The 18,992-nt window shown below is 37.8% G+C and overlaps 1 protein-coding gene across 1 annotated transcript in view; it reads right to left on the bottom strand.

Annotated features, from left to right (window-relative positions):
- Positions 1–5: 5 nt before the first annotated feature.
- The window catches only part of LOC106867396 (uncharacterized), a gene marked incomplete at its 3' end in the record, with an annotated part of 64,634 nt that continues 45,647 nt past the window's right edge, over positions 6–18,992 (bottom strand). The window contains exon 6 of the mRNA XM_052969416.1: positions 6–17,314. Within this exon, the coding sequence (XP_052825376.1) occupies positions 6–17,237 (17,232 nt within the window). The remainder of the gene's footprint in view (positions 17,315–18,992) is intronic.

Genomic DNA, 18,992 nt, shown 5'->3' with positions numbered 1-18,992 from the left:
TAGTTTTCTTCACTCGATATATCAATAGAACTGGTAATGTCTTTAATTAGTTCTGATGCTTCAGGAAGATTTGCCTTATTGGAAAACTTATCGTCAAGTTTTTCATTTTCGGATACGAAAATGTCGATGCTGGGGCCTGACTTTAAATCAACATTTTCGTTCAGGCTGGATGATTGCTTGCTATTCTGGACCGCGTTTTCTGATAGAATCTCATCAGGAATGTGTGAGGTGAATGGAACATCTGTTTTGCTTGTTACTTCTGTTTTTGTTACATCAGCCAAAATCTCTTTGGTTTTCAATGATTCTATAACCGTAGATATAATGTTGTCGCTAAGGCTACGTTCTTGCAATGTCTGCTTAATATTATGAATAATATCTTGCAAAACATCTGTGTTTTCGGAAGACGATTGTGGTTCAGTATTTGCGGCAAGTTTAGAAATGTTATCTTGTGATGTGACCTTTTCACTGTTATCAACAATTTTACTAGTTCTTTCATATTTGCTGTCAATGTCAGTTTTGCTCTCTGCAGCATTTTGTTGGGTGTAAATTTTCGACTTTGTCTTTGCACGTCGTATTTTGTTACTTCGAGTATCTTCGGTGGAGCTAGTGCATTCAAATGACTTGTCATCTAAAGTGACGGACTTAGGTTCTTTAATCGACTCCATTTTGACAGCCTTTTCATTATCTAACTTCGACTCGTGTTCATTATGGTCCACAGTTCTTTCCTTTGATAAAGCTTTTGTCGATGGAATCTCGGTGGTGGTCTGTGTCTCGTCTATATTTCGGTCACCATCAAAGCTTTTGATAAATTTCTTATTTTTACCTTCTGACTGTGACTGACGAACAAGATTTTTATTTTCCTTCAAACCTTTAACGACTAATTCCTCAGACGGAAGTGAATTACTCGATTTGTCGCCCGAACGTTCTACGATTTCTTCACTGTCATCATCATCTTCAGCTTCATCCTCATCAGCATAATCTTCCTCTTCGTCAGCATCCCTGAACTGATCAAAAATGAATGCCTTATTGAGTGGAACTTTCGGAGATTCTTCATCCGTTTCTTCACTATCAGTGCCGACAATATTTTCTGGCAAACCAATATTAAAACCCTCAACTTTGATTGATTTGATTTCATTCTTGGGTTCTGGGCGCCTATTTTCAGTATTTTCATTTTCCTTTATTTGGGCTAACTTGGCATCCTGAATATCATCATTAGCAACAGGCTCCTGACTGTCCTTTACCTGCACTAACTCAGCATCCCGATTATCTTCGTTAGCAATATGTTTTGTAGAAGTATCTACATCACTTAATGGCTGTTCTTTTTCCGATACATCCCCTTCTTTAGCAGTTACTTGTTGCTGTGATACATCTTTGTTGGTGATGTTAGTTTGATCTTCACTTTTATCTACCTTATCGGAGAGTGTTTGTTCTGTTTGGGAATTAGATTCGCAAGAGTCTTCTTGGACATCGTAGCTGGATTTTAACTTTTCATTACTAGTGTCGTCTGAGAAAATATTGATTTCATTTACGCCCAATTTAATATCTTCTTTCCCTTTTACCCCCAGATTATTATCTTCTTCCTGTTTTACTCCTACCTTATTATTTTCTTCCTGTTTTACTCCCAGATTATTCTTTTCATCCTGTTTTACTCCTACCTTATTTTCTTCTTCCTCGTTTACTTCAAGTTTATTATTTTCTTCATGCAATATTTTTTGAGTCTCATCTACCTCGAGATGATCTTTAACAGTTCCAGCTGGTTTTTCTCTGGAAGTTTCCACCGAAGACTCATTATCAGATGTTTTGTCTGTATCACTATCTTCTACATCATCATATTGTCCAGGTTCCTTTGGATCCAAAACTGTAGGTTGTCTCAAACCTTCCTGTTTTTCAAGACTCGAATCCTTCACAGAGTTTTGATCCCTGTTAAGATCTGAAGAACTTTCAAGAGCCTTTGAAAGCTTTTCTGAATTCTCCAGTTTCCGAGACTCTTTGGTATCTACTTTAGAGACATCTTCGGTACTTTCAGTAACAGACAAAGGTTTTTGAATGCTTAATTCTTCGGAACTAGACTGACTTTTATCTTCAGAAATTTTATCGCTAATTCTTTCTTCATCAGATTTCTGTAAACTAACGCCAGGTTTACATTCGGTGTTTTCCAGAGCGTCTGGCATTCCTTGTTTCTGGTTTGATAATTCTTTCGAATCAATACTATCTTTACGATCGACCTCAGACGAAACAGTCTTCAGTTCTTTAGAACTGTCTTCCGATTCAATAATCTCTTTTGAAGATTTTAAGTCATCGGCATTCTTTTCTATAGTCGTCTGTTTGTCCCCACTCTCAGGTATATCAGCTGTTTTTTCATTATCGATAACTTTTTCCTCACCTGTATTGATTATTTCCACTTTACTCTTTTCGTTTACGTCTTCCTTACCTTTATCGCTTACTTTTCCTTCGATTATATCGATTCCAACAGTTCCTTCTGTTTGGGCAACCTTAACTTCAGTATTTTTGGTTTTGTCTCCTTGGTCTTCTGTTGTCATCGGACAAGGTTCGGCAACACTTTTCGTTTCGGTTTCAACAGTAACATTTTCATTTTTAGCGGCAGATTCGGACGAATCTTTACTTTTAGATAGTTTACTGTCTTTCTTTTCAACTGGTGCCACCTTTTTGACACTGTCTTTAGCTGGTAACAGACCATATCTTCGTTTCATAGAATCAAAGTCAATTCCAGGTGCATTGGCAGCGCCAAATTTCTTCTGAAAATTTTCTAAATTGCCAAGTTTTTTCGGTGCCGGTTTACTGGTAAGACTGCTTCTCCTTTTTACAGGATCGACTTTTACTTCCTCTTGCAAAAAACTTCCACTTAACCTCCGTTTCATGGCATCAACAGTACTCTCCTTCGGCTTCTTTCGTTCCTCTTCCAGCATCTCCGATATTCTCTTTAGCCTCTCTTTAGCCTTCTCTTCGGCGGTTAATTCTTTTTTAACTTCCGGTTCTGGTTTCTTTTCTTCCACCACTGGGGCCTCATTTGTTTCTGTAGGACATATAGTGATGTCATAAGAATTCGGTTTATCACTATCAGCCACTTCATTGATTGTAAAAGTAAAACTGTTAGAGTCCTCATTATCACCTTCTACTTTATTTGCACTGCTATCGGCTGTTTTTACGTCACCGTCTGTAGTTGTTTCAGATTTTGTTCCAGAGCTATCGCTGATTGCAGATACGGTTTGATCTTCGGTAATATCACTATTGATTACAAACGTAAAACTATCTGATTCATCACATTCTACGTCATCAATACTTGTAGAAATAACGAATGTACAAGAGGTCTCCCCACTTTCCTCTGGATCTTTTGACTCTACCTCCGTCACACTATTGATCTTTGCCGCTGCAGTCTTTGGTAAAGGCACTGGGGGCTTTTGGGTTTTCTTTAAATTAATTTCAGTACCCATCTCCGAAGAAAGTTTATTCATTCGTGACTTCAAATCCATTTCTTCTTCATCATCTTCCGATTGTAATTTCGTTTTGTCTTTGGTAAATTTAGGCGGCGGTACCGGGGCTGATTTCTTCAGAGTTACTTGAGTTCCCATCTCGTTAGATAATTTATTTAACCGACTTTTTAAATCCATTGATTGTTCGTCTGAATCGTCCGTATTATTGATGTTATCAGAAACTTGCTCCAACCCGTCAATACTTTCAGAGCCTTTGTCGCCTTCAGTTAATTTATTTTCTTCCGCGTTAGTTGAATTATCACCCCTTTTCACCTTTGGTGCTGGACTTGGAGGGCTTTTCTTCCTCAAATTAATTTCAACTCCCATTTCTGCCGATAGCATACTCATTCTTCTTTTTAGATCCATTTGTGCATCATCAACTTCTTCAGTGCCAGAACTTGTTGGTTCGATTTTATTGTCCTGTTCCTTTATTTCTATATTTTCAATTAACTTCTCTTTCTCATTATGATCATCACTTACAGCTTCAGGTATTTCACCTGTCTTATCGTCTTTTGTTGCAAGTTTCGATGGTGGTGGCGGTGGAGTTTTCTTCTTAAAATTAAGTTTGAAACCCATTTCTGCTGGCAACATACTTAATCTACTTTTGATATCTTTAATTTCTTCAGAATCATTAGTTTCAGATTCATCATCATAAGAATTAATTTGTTCGGTGCTATTTGGTTCACCACTAAGTTTAGATTTTGGCGGTAACTTTGGCGGTTTCTTTTTAAAATTTAATTTCTCACCCATTTCTGGCGGCAACATGTTAAATCTGCTCGAAAGATCTTTGAACTGTTCCTCTATAGATTCGTCAGTTTCAGATGATTCGTTTACACTTTCAGCCGTTTTAACACCACTTCTTGGTAAAGGAACTGGTTTTTTACTTTTACTTTCTACTGAAGTTTGTCCATCTTCCGGATAATCATTCATTGATTCCGTTTCTATTGAATCTTTGATTTCTTCAGATGATTCTGATTCCTTGTTAGAATCCTTTGCTTCTGACTTGGAAGTTGTTCTTGGTAGTGGAACTGGTGGCTTTCTTTTAATTTTAGGTTCAAGATCCTCTTCTGGTGTTACAATATCTGAGGACCCAGAAGATGTCACAATAAATTCTGCGTCAACATCAGAGTCTACTGACTGAGGTCTTGCATCGTCTTCATTTTTGAGAATATCTGATTCCGGCAACGAGTCACCGGACAAATCTTCATCTGTAACGACTGTAATAACAGAGACCATGTTTTCGATGCAGCCATCTTCTAAGTTATCAATCTTAGAAATAACTGGCGACAGTTTAAGCTCTGTTTCCCCATCTTCAGTGGTTATAAATTCTTTTGACTCTTCAATTTTATTGTTAAGATTTGTAGAAATTTCTTCATGAAATGTGTTTTTCTGGTCTTCCTCATTGAAGGCTTTTTCACCGCTATCTTCAATATTTATCTCCTCTGATATTTTTTGAGGAGAAAACAGAGGCATTTCTTCTAAATCTGCAGCAATGATTCCTGAACTTTCTGCAGAATCTGGTTCACTTATTTCACTGTTTGATTCTTCTACAGATTTTGAAGATTCTGAGCTACTTTCTCGATCGGTTGTGTCTTCACTGCTGGCATGATCTTCATCTTCCGACACCTGTATTATTTCATCACAAGGAATAATTCTATCTTTCCCTTTAGAACTAACAATATCCCCGATGTGTTTCATTTCACCGGATTCCTCTTTTGAAGATTCGATCTCAATGTCTTTATTTGCATTGTTTATATCTTCTTTCTTATCTTCCATAGACGTCGGCTGAATTGATATTTGTTCTTCCAAATATGTATCAGTTTTATCACTTCTGTCGTTCTTGTCAAAATATTCAACCTCGGAGTCTTTGGAATCCTTATTTTCTGGTGTATCCCGTTCATTGATTCCTTTCGTGACTTCTACAGAAACATTATCCTCATCGTGACACACACTGTCCTTTTTGCCATCCAATTGCTGCCTGTTGTCATTGGCTTCACTTGTGATTATACATTCCTTATTCTTGTCACATGTTTCAGGTTCTTCACTCGAAGAAAAGCCAAACATTCTCTTTAGAGCATCAACAGCATAAAGAACACCACTTTTGGTGGGTGTGGCTTGAGTTTTCTCCTCTTCTTCGTAACTTTCGATCGTCGTATGAGGTATACCTTTTTCGACTAAATCAGACGACACGTTGTTTGCTTGTGTCAATGCAACAACTTCATCTTTAGTGTCATCAGTCGTTGAAATACCGGGAGAAATTTCTTTCGATTCATGAACAATGGATTGTACTAATATTTCGTCATTGTTTAAGTTTGCGTTTTCAGAAACTGCACTCTCCAACAGTTCTTCAGATCTATTCTCAGTAGGAACGGTCATTTCAGCTTCACTATCTGAAGCTAACAAAGCAATTTCTCTGTTGTTTTCGACTTTCTCAGGAAAACTAATTTCCTTAACATCATCCTCCATGTTTGTAGTTATCTTATGTTCTGTTGGTTTTTCATAGCTTATTTTCTCATTTCCGCTCGAAGCACTAGTATCTGCTAACGACATATCTTCACAGCTTTCACGCTGAGGAGGTACATATTTGTTTTGTCCAGTGTTCAAGATATTTGTTGAATCTGAGGTATCTATAGTCTCTTCAATTTCATTGGATTGAAGATCTGTTCCATTGATTTTTGCTACTGTTGGTGTGGCTGATGTTTTTGTTGCTACTGTTGTTGTTGCTGTTGTAGCTGTTGCTTCTTTACTGATGCTTGTGATATCGTTATCTTTAGCCTTTTCCTGCTTCGCTAGAGCTATATCAGTAATATCTAAACCAGTACTGTCATGTTTACTGTCACGCTGTGATAACATAGTTTCTCTATCGTCTGTATCATTGTTGTTAGTACTTTGCTCCTTTAAGCTGTCGTTTTCCGAAGTAGATGACGCCACGGAAATGTCCGGTAACGAACTACTTGCTGTTTCCGTTACTTGTTTTGCTATGTCTATATCTTTAGTGACATCAACAGTAGCAGCGGTAATACTCTCTTGAGTGTCGCTCAGAGTGGCATCTTTATCTAAACAGGGACTTTTCAATTCTTTCAGTGACTGAGTTGAAGAAGGAGGTGTCACCGATTCTAAATCCTGCGTTTTAACTGAACTCTCGTTAGGCTTGAGATTATCGTTCTGTTCACACAATTCGGCTGGGAGTTCATTTGGACTTTCACGTGGTGATATGTCCACACTGTCGTAAAACTCCTCCTCTTCCTCCTCCTCATTACGATCCTTAAGTGACAACTGCTGTTGATCATGTTTATCTCTCTTATCCATAGTTATCTCCTCCTTGTTATTTCTCTCTTTATCCCCCATAACTTCTGATTCATTTTCCAAATTTACAAGTTCGTTTTCACTAATTTTCTCCCGTTCCCTGTCTACTTTACCTTCAGCTTCTTCCCTAGCCTCATTTTCATTCTTCATTTCTTTCATGATATACGCCTGTTTCTCCTTTACGTCAGCGACCGATGATATCCTTTTAATTTTGTCTTCTAGCTGTACTTTCTTCTCGTCACGAACGATTAACACTTCTTCGGTTTTTTCTTCATTTCTTAGTTCTTCCTTCTTTTCTTCAAAGACCTGCTTTTCTTCTTTTTCATTTTTCTCCTTCTTTCTTTCAACCACAGAAATCTCTTTACTTTTTATTTCTTTCATTTTCTTTTCTTCATTTCCTTCGATGACTTCAACTTTCTTCAATTCTTTACCTTTATCGACCAAAACTTCTTTAGATTTTTCTTCTATTATACCTTTCTCTCTCTTTCTTTCTACAACTGACAGCACCTCAGCTTTCTCTTCTTTCCTTTCCTTTCCCTCCTTTCCATCCACGACCAGTACTTCTTCAGTTTGTCTTTCCTGAAAGTCCTTCTCATTCGTTCTCTCAAATATCGATGCCATTTTCCTCAATTCCCCTTCCTTAATTGTCTTCTCTTTATTTTCGACAAAGACAGGAGTTTCTTCTGTTTTTGTAGATTCTTCCATCTTCACGACCGACATCTCTTCTATTTTTTCTTCCCTATTTTCGAGATTTACTCCATCTATATTTTCTACTCCTTCATTCTTTCTTTCTTTCCTCTTTGTATCTTCTACAATGTCAGTTGTTCTGATTTCTTTCTCTTCAATCTTCGTTTCTTCATTTTTCTTCCTATTTTCCTCCATTATTTCTGCCTCAACTTTTCCTTCTTTTTTCATTTTCTCCTTCAACTTTCTCTCTATCTTTTCTTGCCTTTCCTTCTCTTTTTTCATTAGCTTTTCTCTTTTCTCCATTTCTTTCTTCTCTTTCTTTTCCTGCTTTTCTTTTTCTTTCTTTTCTTTCTTTTCTCGTTTCTCTTTTTCTTTCATTTCTTTCTTTTCTCTTTTTACTTTTTCTTCTCTTTCTTTTTTCTCTTTTTTTCCTTCAATTATTTCCGCTTTACTTAGTTCGTTATCAGCTCCGACAATTTCTACAGTCAATTTGGCATCGTTATCTTTATTCGTTTTTAATTCTTTATCATCAATCTCATTAACAGTGCCATCTTTGTCACATGTCAATTTTTCCTTGACAACTGCCCGACAACTTGTTGTTTCCAGTGATTCATTGCTATCTTCATTTGCCAATTTCTCCTTATATTTAGATGTTTCAATATCATCTGAACCTATTTGATCATTTAACGTTTCCTTATCTTTTTCAGATTCATTAAAATCATTCACATTTGTCGGTGATAGGTAGCTTGAATTGTTTGAAGTCTTATCTGTAGTTATTTTCGAATCAACCCCTCGTTGTTCACTTTCAAGGCAAAGAGACATACTTTTGTCATTAACTTTACCAGTAAGTTCTTTAGAATCTTTTACGCTGTGTTCTTCTAATTCGTTTGATGTCCGTTGTGACTGTTGTGACTCTACAGGCGAGTAATTTTTGTCAGATTTTTCCTCAGATATTACTTGGCTTTTGTCACCAGTGAAACTCTTGGAGTCATCTTTTCGACTGGCAACTGAAGAAGATTGAGAGTCAAGTTTCTGTTGACTTTTTATAGATTCCAATAGAGTTTCAGTAATCTTTTGACAGAGCACGTGTTCAGGTTCTAGTGAAGCGTTTGCAAGAACTTCTTTGACAATATCTACAGGTTCAGTTAAATCATGGATCGGATCTTCAGATATCGTATTCACAAGTTTCACAAAGCTTATGATTTCGTCTATTGATGCAACATCAAACGTCTCAATCGGAATACCCTCTATTCTAGAATGTTCCACGGCAGTGATCTCTATGATGTTTTCTTCGTGGTCTATGTCCTCCAAGTCCACCAAATCTGTACAATATTCTACTTTATTGTCACCTGAGTAGCTCAGACAATCAATCAAATTTCTTTCCAAGTCCTTGAAATGAGCTCTCGTCACCGCCGTAACAATTTTACTGACTTCTTCATATTGTAGAGGCTCTGTAGATTCTGTGGAATATAGTTCTTGTGCAGATTTTAATGTTTCTTCAGCATCTTTGGTCTCGTCGGAAATATCTCTTTTCTCCTCACGCACTGTATCTGCTTGTTCTATTGATACACTAAGCTCCATGCCACCGCCAACATGTATAACCTCATAATCTATAATTTCTGTTAATTTTGCTAATCTCTCGTTTTGGTCGGTTATTGATTCCTTTGGTGTTTCTAACGTGTTTGCTTCCAGAACGCATACAGAATCTTGGAGGACTTCTGGTTCATTGTTTACATCAATAAACATTTCAGTTGAATGTTTACAACAAATATCATCGGGACAAACCGAGATCTCCTTAAACTCGTTCTCTAGAACCTCTGTTGGTGTCGTCCGAATATCTTCCAGTAGATCACTCAAAGATGTCGTCAAGTCCTCCATTAGATCGTTGCAATGTAAGTTTACAGGATCAGTAAGACTTTCTCCAACATTTATTTGTACAATTTCATGAGATTCGATGGAGACATCAGCTACGTTATCATAGACAATTTCCATCGATATTTCCGTGTTTTCTACATACTGAGTATTTAGAACCTCCAACGGTTCTGTTATACCCTCCACCGCGTATTTACAAAGATCTTCAATAATTCGAGCTTCCTTCTTCTCAATTCGAACTTCAGATTCAGAATCCTCCTTTTTTTGTTCAACTTTCAGCTTGTCAATATCTGCTTCTGCACAACTTTCTCCCTCTCTATTCGAGAAACCCCTGTCATTCTGTTCATTTCCATCTAATTCAACATCTTTCGTCACTGCCTCCTTTGAGGTTTTAACTTCAGTATATTCGGCCGATTTTGATGAAGAGATGAAATTGACTTCTTTATTTTCTGACAAGCTGTTTTCTTTGAACTCTTTACTTATTGACTCTTCGTCTTTGACAGAGTCTATTTTAACAGCATCTTTTCCTTCATGTCTTACTTCAGCGACAGTCCCGTTTGACACAGTCTCATACACTCTTACCTGATCAAGCTCTTTCTCACTAACACCAACAGTACTTTGCTTAATTTTCTGGCAAGATGTATTTTCGAAATTTTCATTTTGTATTCTCGAAATCCCCCAGTTTTCTTTCAAATTGGTATCGGTTCCCAGTTTCGTTTCTTCGGTGATATCTTTGGCATAATTCTGATCTTTGACGTTCAAATTTCCGATTTCTAGTTCCTTCTCATTGATTTCTGGACAAGCAGAAATGAAATCTTTTCTTTCGTTCGCTGTGTCGTTTGTTTGGTCGTGTGTTTCTTTAAAATTTGATTCACCTAATCCCTCACGCGTTTCTCCCTTTATTTCACTTCCAGAATGTGGCAAATTGAACTGTTTGTCTTCTTTGCTTTCGTTATGAATCGACCCGATTCTACTGGAAAGATATGACGCTTTCTGGATTTCTGATATTTCTACACCAGCCGTCATATTTCTACTCCTCGACTTTTTAGACTCTTCAGTTTTAAAAGGTGTAGCTCCTTTCTCTTTTTTGACGGATGCCATCACCTCGTTGTCGGCCTGATGTCTTTCGAAGAATTTTAACCCATCCGTTTCTTTATTCGAACTTTCGATAAGGATAATATCTGATGGAGCGTTATTTGATTCCTCAGTGCAAATGGCCTCTCCATTCTTCTCTTTTGTTAATAAAGAGTTTTCCGACTTTATTTTACTCCTAGTTTCACTGATTATTGCAGAACTGCTTTCGATATTTTTGCTAGTTTTCATCTTTGACTTGTGTTTAGATTTCTTCTCCTTGTAGTTGCTTTTCGTATCCAAAACACGTTCATTATCTTTTGTATCTTCTGGATGTTTGCTGACGTCAGGTTTCAAGTCAAACGAAACCCTTTTTTTCACATTAACAGCTACAGACCTAGAAAGCTTTGTTTTATCAACATTACCAGACGATGATGAATCGTCCGATGATGATGTGATGTCACATTTAATCTTATCTCGCCCTTTAATCACCATAATTTTGTTTTCCTTATCACTCAGTACAGTAGAATCATCTTTTATGCTATTCTTATTCATAATTTGCTCATTGTTTACAGACGGAGAAATCTGGCCTGTTATCTTTTTAACATTATCATCCTTAACCGGAAGTGGCTTAATCTTTCTATCGCAAATTCCTTCAAAACTTCTGCTATCGCTAGCAAGTTTCTTTTCAACCACATTAGACTGACTTAACAGAAGAGATTGCTCTTTTAAAGAATTATCTGATGTTGTGTCTTTCTTGTAGTCTCTTTCGTTGTCCAAATCTACTTTACGGTTAACTTTACTCGTAGACTTGGCCAAACTGTTGGAACCGTCACTTTCAGAAGATTCTACCGCACTTCTTTTAGGTCTTTCAGACGATGTCTTACCTGGAATATCGGCACCGCTGGATTTAGCAGAGTTATCCTCGCTACTAAAGTTTTCATTATTCCGTGATGTTTTATTTATATTATTTTTCTTCTTATTTCTTTTCTGTTCTGATTTGCGATTCTGTTTCGGCCGGGATTTTTCTTCAGTTTTCCCGTCTTTGTCACCTTTCACTTTATTTTGTTCCGAAACTATCTGATAAGAATCTTCCAGTTTATCTGTCTTGCTGCTTACATCTGCTTCCTTCATTTGGTCTGCCAAAAGATCGATATCAACATGTTTTGAACTTTTACTGTATTTCCTGATTACTTTTGGCTTGTTTGGCTCCGTGTATTTGTTTTCTTTCTCCTCTTTGCATTCAATACTTTCACTTTTGCTCCGGGAAATCTCAATGACTTTAATATTTTCGCTGCTATTGCTATTTTTGGCATCATTCGTTTTAGTTAAAATTCCATCGCTGCTTTTATGATTGGAAGCTCTAAGATCATACTCACTTGACTTATGTTTACTGTCAACGAATTCAGAAACAATTTGTTCAATATTTACGTCGTCTGGTTTCTGTTTTTGACCAAATTCAGTGAAAACTTCCTTGGACGTAACGCCAACATCGTCTGAAACTGTAGATCTTGCCTGAAGTATTTCAGATCTATGATGCTTTAAATCACTCATGTTATTTAAATTCTCCGCAGTTGAAGTTGGGCTTAAATTCACTTTACGATTATCAACTGCATCAATTTTGGTTTGGAGTTTAGATTCCTTATCAGTTTTGTGAGCAGTATTACTATCAAGTGATGTATCAAGGGCCTTTTCGGAACCCTTGAATTGTTTCTCGCTTAAATCTCTGTTCCCAATTTCAATATTGGCTTCTTGATCGATTTCAACTTGATTATCAAGACTCTCATTCTTAGCAGCAAAATCTGAATCGCTGTGAAGACGTTTGGACCAGCTTGTCCTGTCTTCCTTATTTGGAACATCTACACTATCTTTATTATCTATGATTCTTGTGATGTCAATCTTAGAATCATCACTGGATTTATTCTCAGAAACAAAGTTGAGCTTGAAATCTGAACTGGTGTCACCATCTTTAATTTTATCTTCCTCATTCAATACACGGCTATGTTCAAAGCTGAATTCTCGGTTGCTGACTTTACTATGGAATTGGTCGCTCTCTGTTTCACTGTTAGCCTCACTACTAGGGATGCTGTTGACGTCAGGGCTACTGGAATCTCCACTGAGTTCTGCGCAACTGGATTCACTGCTGAGTTCTGGACTGCACTCACTACTCAGTTCGGGACTGCACTCGCTGCTCAATTCGGGACTAGACTCAACGCTGTGTTCAGTACTTGTGTCATTACTTGTTGGCTCACTTAAGATAGTGAGATGTTCGTTTTTATCTATTATACTGGCCTGAGTACTGGATTCAGAACTGGTTTCACTTCTCACTTCAGTGCTGTACTCACTGCTGAGTTCAGGACTGGACTCACTGCTGGACTCAGGGCTAGATTCACTGCTATGTTTAGGGCTAACTTTTTTGCTGAATTTGTTGTCAACTCCACTATCAATCTTCGAGTGATCATGAAACTCTTTTTCCTTTAGCATGTCAGCTTTACTGCTGGTATGTCTATGGGGTTCATTGTCGAATTTATCTTTCGACTCATACGACGAACTATGTTTTGCTTTAAAACTTTTTTCTGCTGGTGCCCCTTCCATCTTTCTATGTAAGCTACTGGTCACAGACGTAGCGGCATCTTTACTGGTATTTTGATCCAAGTTGACAGCACTTGGAAGATTCAGCTTTTCACTAAGAAGTCGTAGAATCTCTTCCATGCTGACATAACCCAAATGTTTACCACTCGCATCGAAAATTTGAGTCATTTCACTCACAGACTTAGTGGGTTTTTCCTTCTGAATTGGTTCCCTATTTTCAGTAGCCCCAATACCAAGATTTGCTTCATTTTTATCTTCAGGCCTATCGAATTTTTGTGCAATATTTTCGCTTCCAGTAGATTTTGTTTTCTCAGGATGAGGAAGCTGGCTTTCGGCTATTTCCTTGTGTGAACGACCATCTGTATGTTCTGTGTAAGAATCAGTCTTCTCTTTAGAAGATTTTTTCCAAGACTTTTCGCTTTTTTCTCTTTTAGGATGTTTTGAAGAATATATGTTTTTAGTGTCATTTGCAGTCGATTCCAAATCTGATTTCCTGACTGTTGACAATAAGGCGGTTTCAGAATCAACTTTGATTTTGGAATTATCGTTAGTGATCCTTCTGGATTGATTTTCATCTGATTTAATAATGTTTTTGCTCTTATTTTCATCAATGTCGTCTTTCCTGACATTTTCTATCGATTGATCCCCAGGGCTTTGCTCACCAACATATTGGTTCTCAGTTTTGATGTCATCACTTCTCCGAGTGGGAACATCATTTATTATGGCCGCTTCTTCAACTTCTTTCTTTGGAATGTTCTCGCTGTTAGATCTTGAAATATATTTGATGGATTCTTCGGTTTGTCTGATTCCTCTGTATTTAGCGTTGGTAATACCGTCTGCACCGCTAAACATCCTAAGGGAATCTTTATTGTCTTTCAGTGGCTTAACACCAAAATCCTGTTTATCTCTTTCTGGAGGCGGTTCTTCAGCACTATCTCTCCCATGTTTGCTCACACAAACTCCTTTCTCCTCCCTAGTTGAGATTTGTGTCTTTTCTTCTATTTTTATGGGTTGTTTTCCAGCTTTGGTAATTTCTTTCTGGAATAATTCCAATGACTTGGTAATATTACCAGAAGGAACAGTTTTTCTTGTTGCTGATAACGAAGGGGAGGTTGACAAAACAGTCTTTCTGCTTGAACTACTGATTTCATTGAATTTACTTAATTCTTCAACAGCTTTCGATTGGTTTGTTGTTCTCTGTATTTGATTTACTCTATTTGATAAATCTAGTGTTGGCCTTTCGCCAAAACTGCTTCCGTCGATATTCTTCGATTTTTGCACAATAATATCGGATCTTCTTTTTATTTCTTCGACATCATCGGTTTTTGTGAGAACTTGGCTGTAATCTGTTCTCTTGATCCATTCGGCACCATTGTCTGTTATGTAAGGAGTCTTAAAAGCTTGAGTCGCCGGAGCAGATGAGTTTGGTACATTATGTAATCGATGTGGTGAAACATTGCTTTTGCTGAAACTTATTTCAGAACGACTCGAAATGGTGTCTTCCGATTGGCGATGGATTTTGTCCTGACTTAAATGCTCAAAAGAGGTTTTAATTTGTGTAGCTGAAGAATAACCAAAGGCGGCTTTATTTTCTCCGCTACTGTCTTCTTTTATTTGTCCAAGGGTGTCTGGAGCGAGTTCTACGCTGTCATAGAACTCCAAATCTGTGTTATCTCCATCAGAACTTGTGGTGGCCTTATCTGTCGGTTCTTCGATATCAAAGAACTCATTGTCATCATCGTCGTCATCATCATCATCGTAATTGCTTTCAGTACTATATTGAAACACAGTTTTTGCTTTATCCTCTTTAATGCTATGATCCTCTTCATTTGTTTTCCCACTCGTTTCTTTAGTGTGCCAAGATATTTTCTCCTCGTTTTTGGTTTCATTTCGGACTTGGGTAACCTGTGACAGAATGACGCTTTCGTTACCGAGATTTATCTTCTCTTTACTGATCTGGCTTTCAACACCAGTGGCAGCTGTTTCTGGAACAGGGCGTTGGTGCATAGAAACAGATTTTGGGGAAGCAGTTCTTTGGTTGTGTAAGAGATTGTATCCCAACTGATGACTTTCTGAATTTGAATGTTTGTTAAATTCTCGCTTAGACGTTGTCAACTTTACAGAATTTTCTCCTGGGATGTTATTTAATCGAGAGTTTTCAGTACCAGACTGTTTTGCCGAAGGATAGACTTGGTTATTGTTCCTTGCAGGGGAGAGATCTTGTGTTCTGGGGTCTTTCCTTTCTAAGAAGTTTGCAATCGTTTTATGCTGTTGAGAATCCTTAAATTTGTCCGGTTCCGTATACGACGGAATGTTATCGTTCAAATGGTCGGTTTTCAGATCTTCGATGTTTGAAAAGCTGGAGTCGGACAACTGTCCTAATGGTGACATGCCAACTATACTGCTTGCTACTACAACAACCGACCTGTTCTTGCTGGCTTTTGGTCCAGACAAGATTGGAAGAAACATTCTACCGTGTTTCTCTTCCAAAGATTTCCGTTCTTGTGAAGTTTTGTAGGATGTATCCTCCCCTTCTGTGTTGCCTTTATTATTTTTGGTTGTGGATTTGAGCTGAGAAGACGAACTTTTATTAGATCTGTTGGGAAAGGAGAAACCAAACAACCCACGGCTGACTTTACTGGTGTTCTTTGATTTAGAAGCAGAAACGTCTTCCGAAGTGGAAGCTGTTTGATCAAGATGTGTTTTTTGCGACGATGCTGAGAGTTCTTGACTCTTCTTAGAATGCAAATTAATTCCCATAAATGGTAATGATGTTCTGTTTGTCGCTTTCGAGTCTTTATTAATTTTCTCTGATGTCAAGCTGCGTCTCATGCTATTATCTGTGTTTACAGTACGGTCTTCCACAGAAGCTGTTTGATCAATATGTGTTTTCTGCGAAGACACTGAGAATTCTTGGCTCTTCTTAGAATGCAAATTAATTCCCATAAATGGTAATGATGTTCTGTTGGTCACCTTCGAGTCTTTATTAATTTTCTCCGATGTTAAGCTGCGTCTCATATTACTATCTTCATGTATATTCGTATTTGCCAAAACTGTGCGATCTTGCACTGTTCTGTCCACGATGTCAGTTGAACTTCCGGGAGACACGCCTAGTTGATGCGAATATGTCTTCCGTTGATTTTGAGCAGACACCGAAGTAACATCTCCATCAGGTTTATCATAAGGAGTAGCATTAGCAAAGTGGCCTAAAGTACTTTTCTTATCTTGGAAACCCATACTTCTCACCCTACGCATACCGGCTTTATGTCTATCATTTCCATAATTTGACAACGTTGATGACGATACCATACTGAGTCGATCTTCACTGGGGCCAGTTTGTGACAGAGTTGCGTTGCTTCCGTAATTGTTTCGACTGACGCTGGACGTGTAAGAAAAATTGCTCATGCTGTCGCGATCAAATTCGGAATCAGTGCTACAGTATGTCCTGTTGCTTTCTTCATCAGTTTGCCGGATATCGTCTACACCGCTGTCTCTGTCTCGTTTTTCATGTTTGTGAAAAAGGGAATAAAGACCCTTTTTGATTCTTTTACCTAAACTTTTGATGTTTTTCTTCTTCTTTTTCTGTTCGTCTGTATGGGAATCTCCAGCATTTTGCGAGGATGCCGTACTAAGCACAGAACTTTCCATATCATCAATATGACCACTATCCGCAGCCGACCAAGAACCTTCGTCGCTACTGAGTGCATAGTCATGCATACTGGCACGACTGTTACTATTTGAACGAGGCGATCGAATAGCGAAAGGAGATCTTCGGTAATCTGTGTTTATAATTGTTCTTTCAAAGGTATTTCGACCATCACCATACACAGGAAAACTAGTTTCTTTAATCAAACTCTTGATTGTTTTCATGTCTGAATGTGATCGGGGCAATGAGCTATGATGTTCCGGATATGTACAAGTTTCTGTGACTTTGCGCCGCGGTAGCGAACCAAATATAGTCCCCTTTTGTTCGCTAGATTTAACTTCTTCGAGAAATCGCGATGTTCTGTTTCCAAATATGCCACTCCTTATTTTCTGTCTATAATTAGTTGGAGACTGGGTAGATGGTATTTTACTCTCATCTATTTTATCCCTCCTAGTTCGTGGGAAGGTGCCAATAAACGGTAATCTTATCATATCATCTCTGGTATTCTCCATGCTAGCTGTTCGACCGACCTCAATGCGACTAGGAGCCGCCCTACTTTCTGCCCTATCCATATTTTACCTTTAAGATTTCCTGCCGTCACCTGTTTCTTGTGCTTTAAAGGGACGACCCGAACGTCATTGTTCGTTGACTGAAGAAAGAAAAAAATATGAACATAAATTCAATGACCTTTGGAAGTGACGGGGGAAGAGAAAAAGTTAAATTTCATTTTGTTCGCTATTAAGTTTATTAATGTTGTTATTTTACTAAATATATGTGGTTAATATTTGTGAAGTGTGTACCTGAGTGTTTCTTCATTTGTACATTTTAAAAACATTTTGGTGTTGCTTCTGTATAATTAATTAGTTTTACTTTGATGCTGTTTGTTATCTAAATATTTCTTTTTTTTTTATGCTGTTTTGTTATATACTAGTCTATTTTTTCATGTGAGGGTTGAAGCCTAAATTTCTGAGTGTTTCTGTTGGAATACTTGGTTGAAAACTAGTAACTACTTAAATAAGAAAAACAGATTGTACTTGCAGTTCTGTTGATTATATTCTACAATTCTTTTACCGTTTTTCAGTCACTGGACCCTAGCGATTCTGGGACGCCGCTTTCAAATACAGAAGCGATTATATCCATCCCAGTATTCGACTGGTGTACTTAACCGACCTCGGAATAAATTAAAGGAGAAGTCGATTTGATCAAGATTTTAAATTCAAAACGGAAAGGGACCTAACCAAATGCCATTGCTCGACGAACGACCCCTAGTGATAACTTTGACAGGCGCACACCACTGTCGTCAGTTTTGGGACAGTTCTCAGCAGGTGCTGCACAGATTGTTTGTTCATCAATTGTTTTACAAGATTTGCTTTGTAAAGAAAATCCTGGACGCATGCAATGGGGAAACTGTCTTTATATCTTCCCATGTTTGGCAGAACCAAATTACTTTGCAACTATCACTTGCAAGCGAGTGAGGACCTGGTGGCCTGTATCATGCTTTAGTTAATTGCTTTAGGTGCTCGTTTAGTCGCGAGTAGACATAGACCCCCACTCGCTCTCGGATATCTTCTCTTGACCCAACGGAATATCGAGGATGTGACAGCAGAATATCAAGTTACACCAGCAGTCTTCTGGAACTCATTTTCAGCTGAGGAAACTGGAACAACGAGAAATGAAGTGCCTTGCTCAAGAACACAACATGCCGTCCAGGTCAGGAATCAAAACCATGACCTTACGATCATGCACCGAACACACTAATCACTAAACCACGCGCATTCACTGAACCAAATACCGTATCCTATTTTATCCGATGCTTTACCGATTCTGCCATCTACCAATAATAAAAATACTTTTTAATAATAGATCAATAGCGGAACGGTATTTTAAGTGAAAGCGAAAGATTATACAGGGTGTTAGCAGAAAAACCTGGCATGTTTTGCATTGCCATTAGTGTGGTGCTAGTAAAGTTAGACAGAAAGTAACATTGTCTTTATGTTGCTAATGTTTACTGCATTTTTTTATCGTTAAAATCATGGTTTGAACTGGTGCACATTGTGCGTTTTATGTCGAAACGTTTGTCATCCTCTAAAACGTTCGAAATATTTTTTCCGCCTCATGTAATCGAAAGACACTGGATTTTAAAATTGACATCAGTTTTTAAAATAGATTTCAAACTGCAGATTTTCGACAAAAATGCATGAACACATAACCACGCTTCACATTTCATTTCACATGTCATTTCGAATAGCTATTAATATATAAGTCAAGAATTGAAACCAAAAGCCACAGATTTCAGCTTATGTTAGTTTTGTCCCTGCTTTTATTTT

Source organism: Octopus bimaculoides, chromosome 7 (genome assembly GCF_001194135.2).
Source record: "Octopus bimaculoides isolate UCB-OBI-ISO-001 chromosome 7, ASM119413v2, whole genome shotgun sequence".
NCBI classification, from domain to species: Eukaryota; Metazoa; Mollusca; class Cephalopoda; order Octopoda; family Octopodidae; genus Octopus; species Octopus bimaculoides.
The sequence above is the reverse complement of the archived record's forward strand: the minus strand, read 5'-3'. Positions and strand labels throughout refer to the sequence as shown.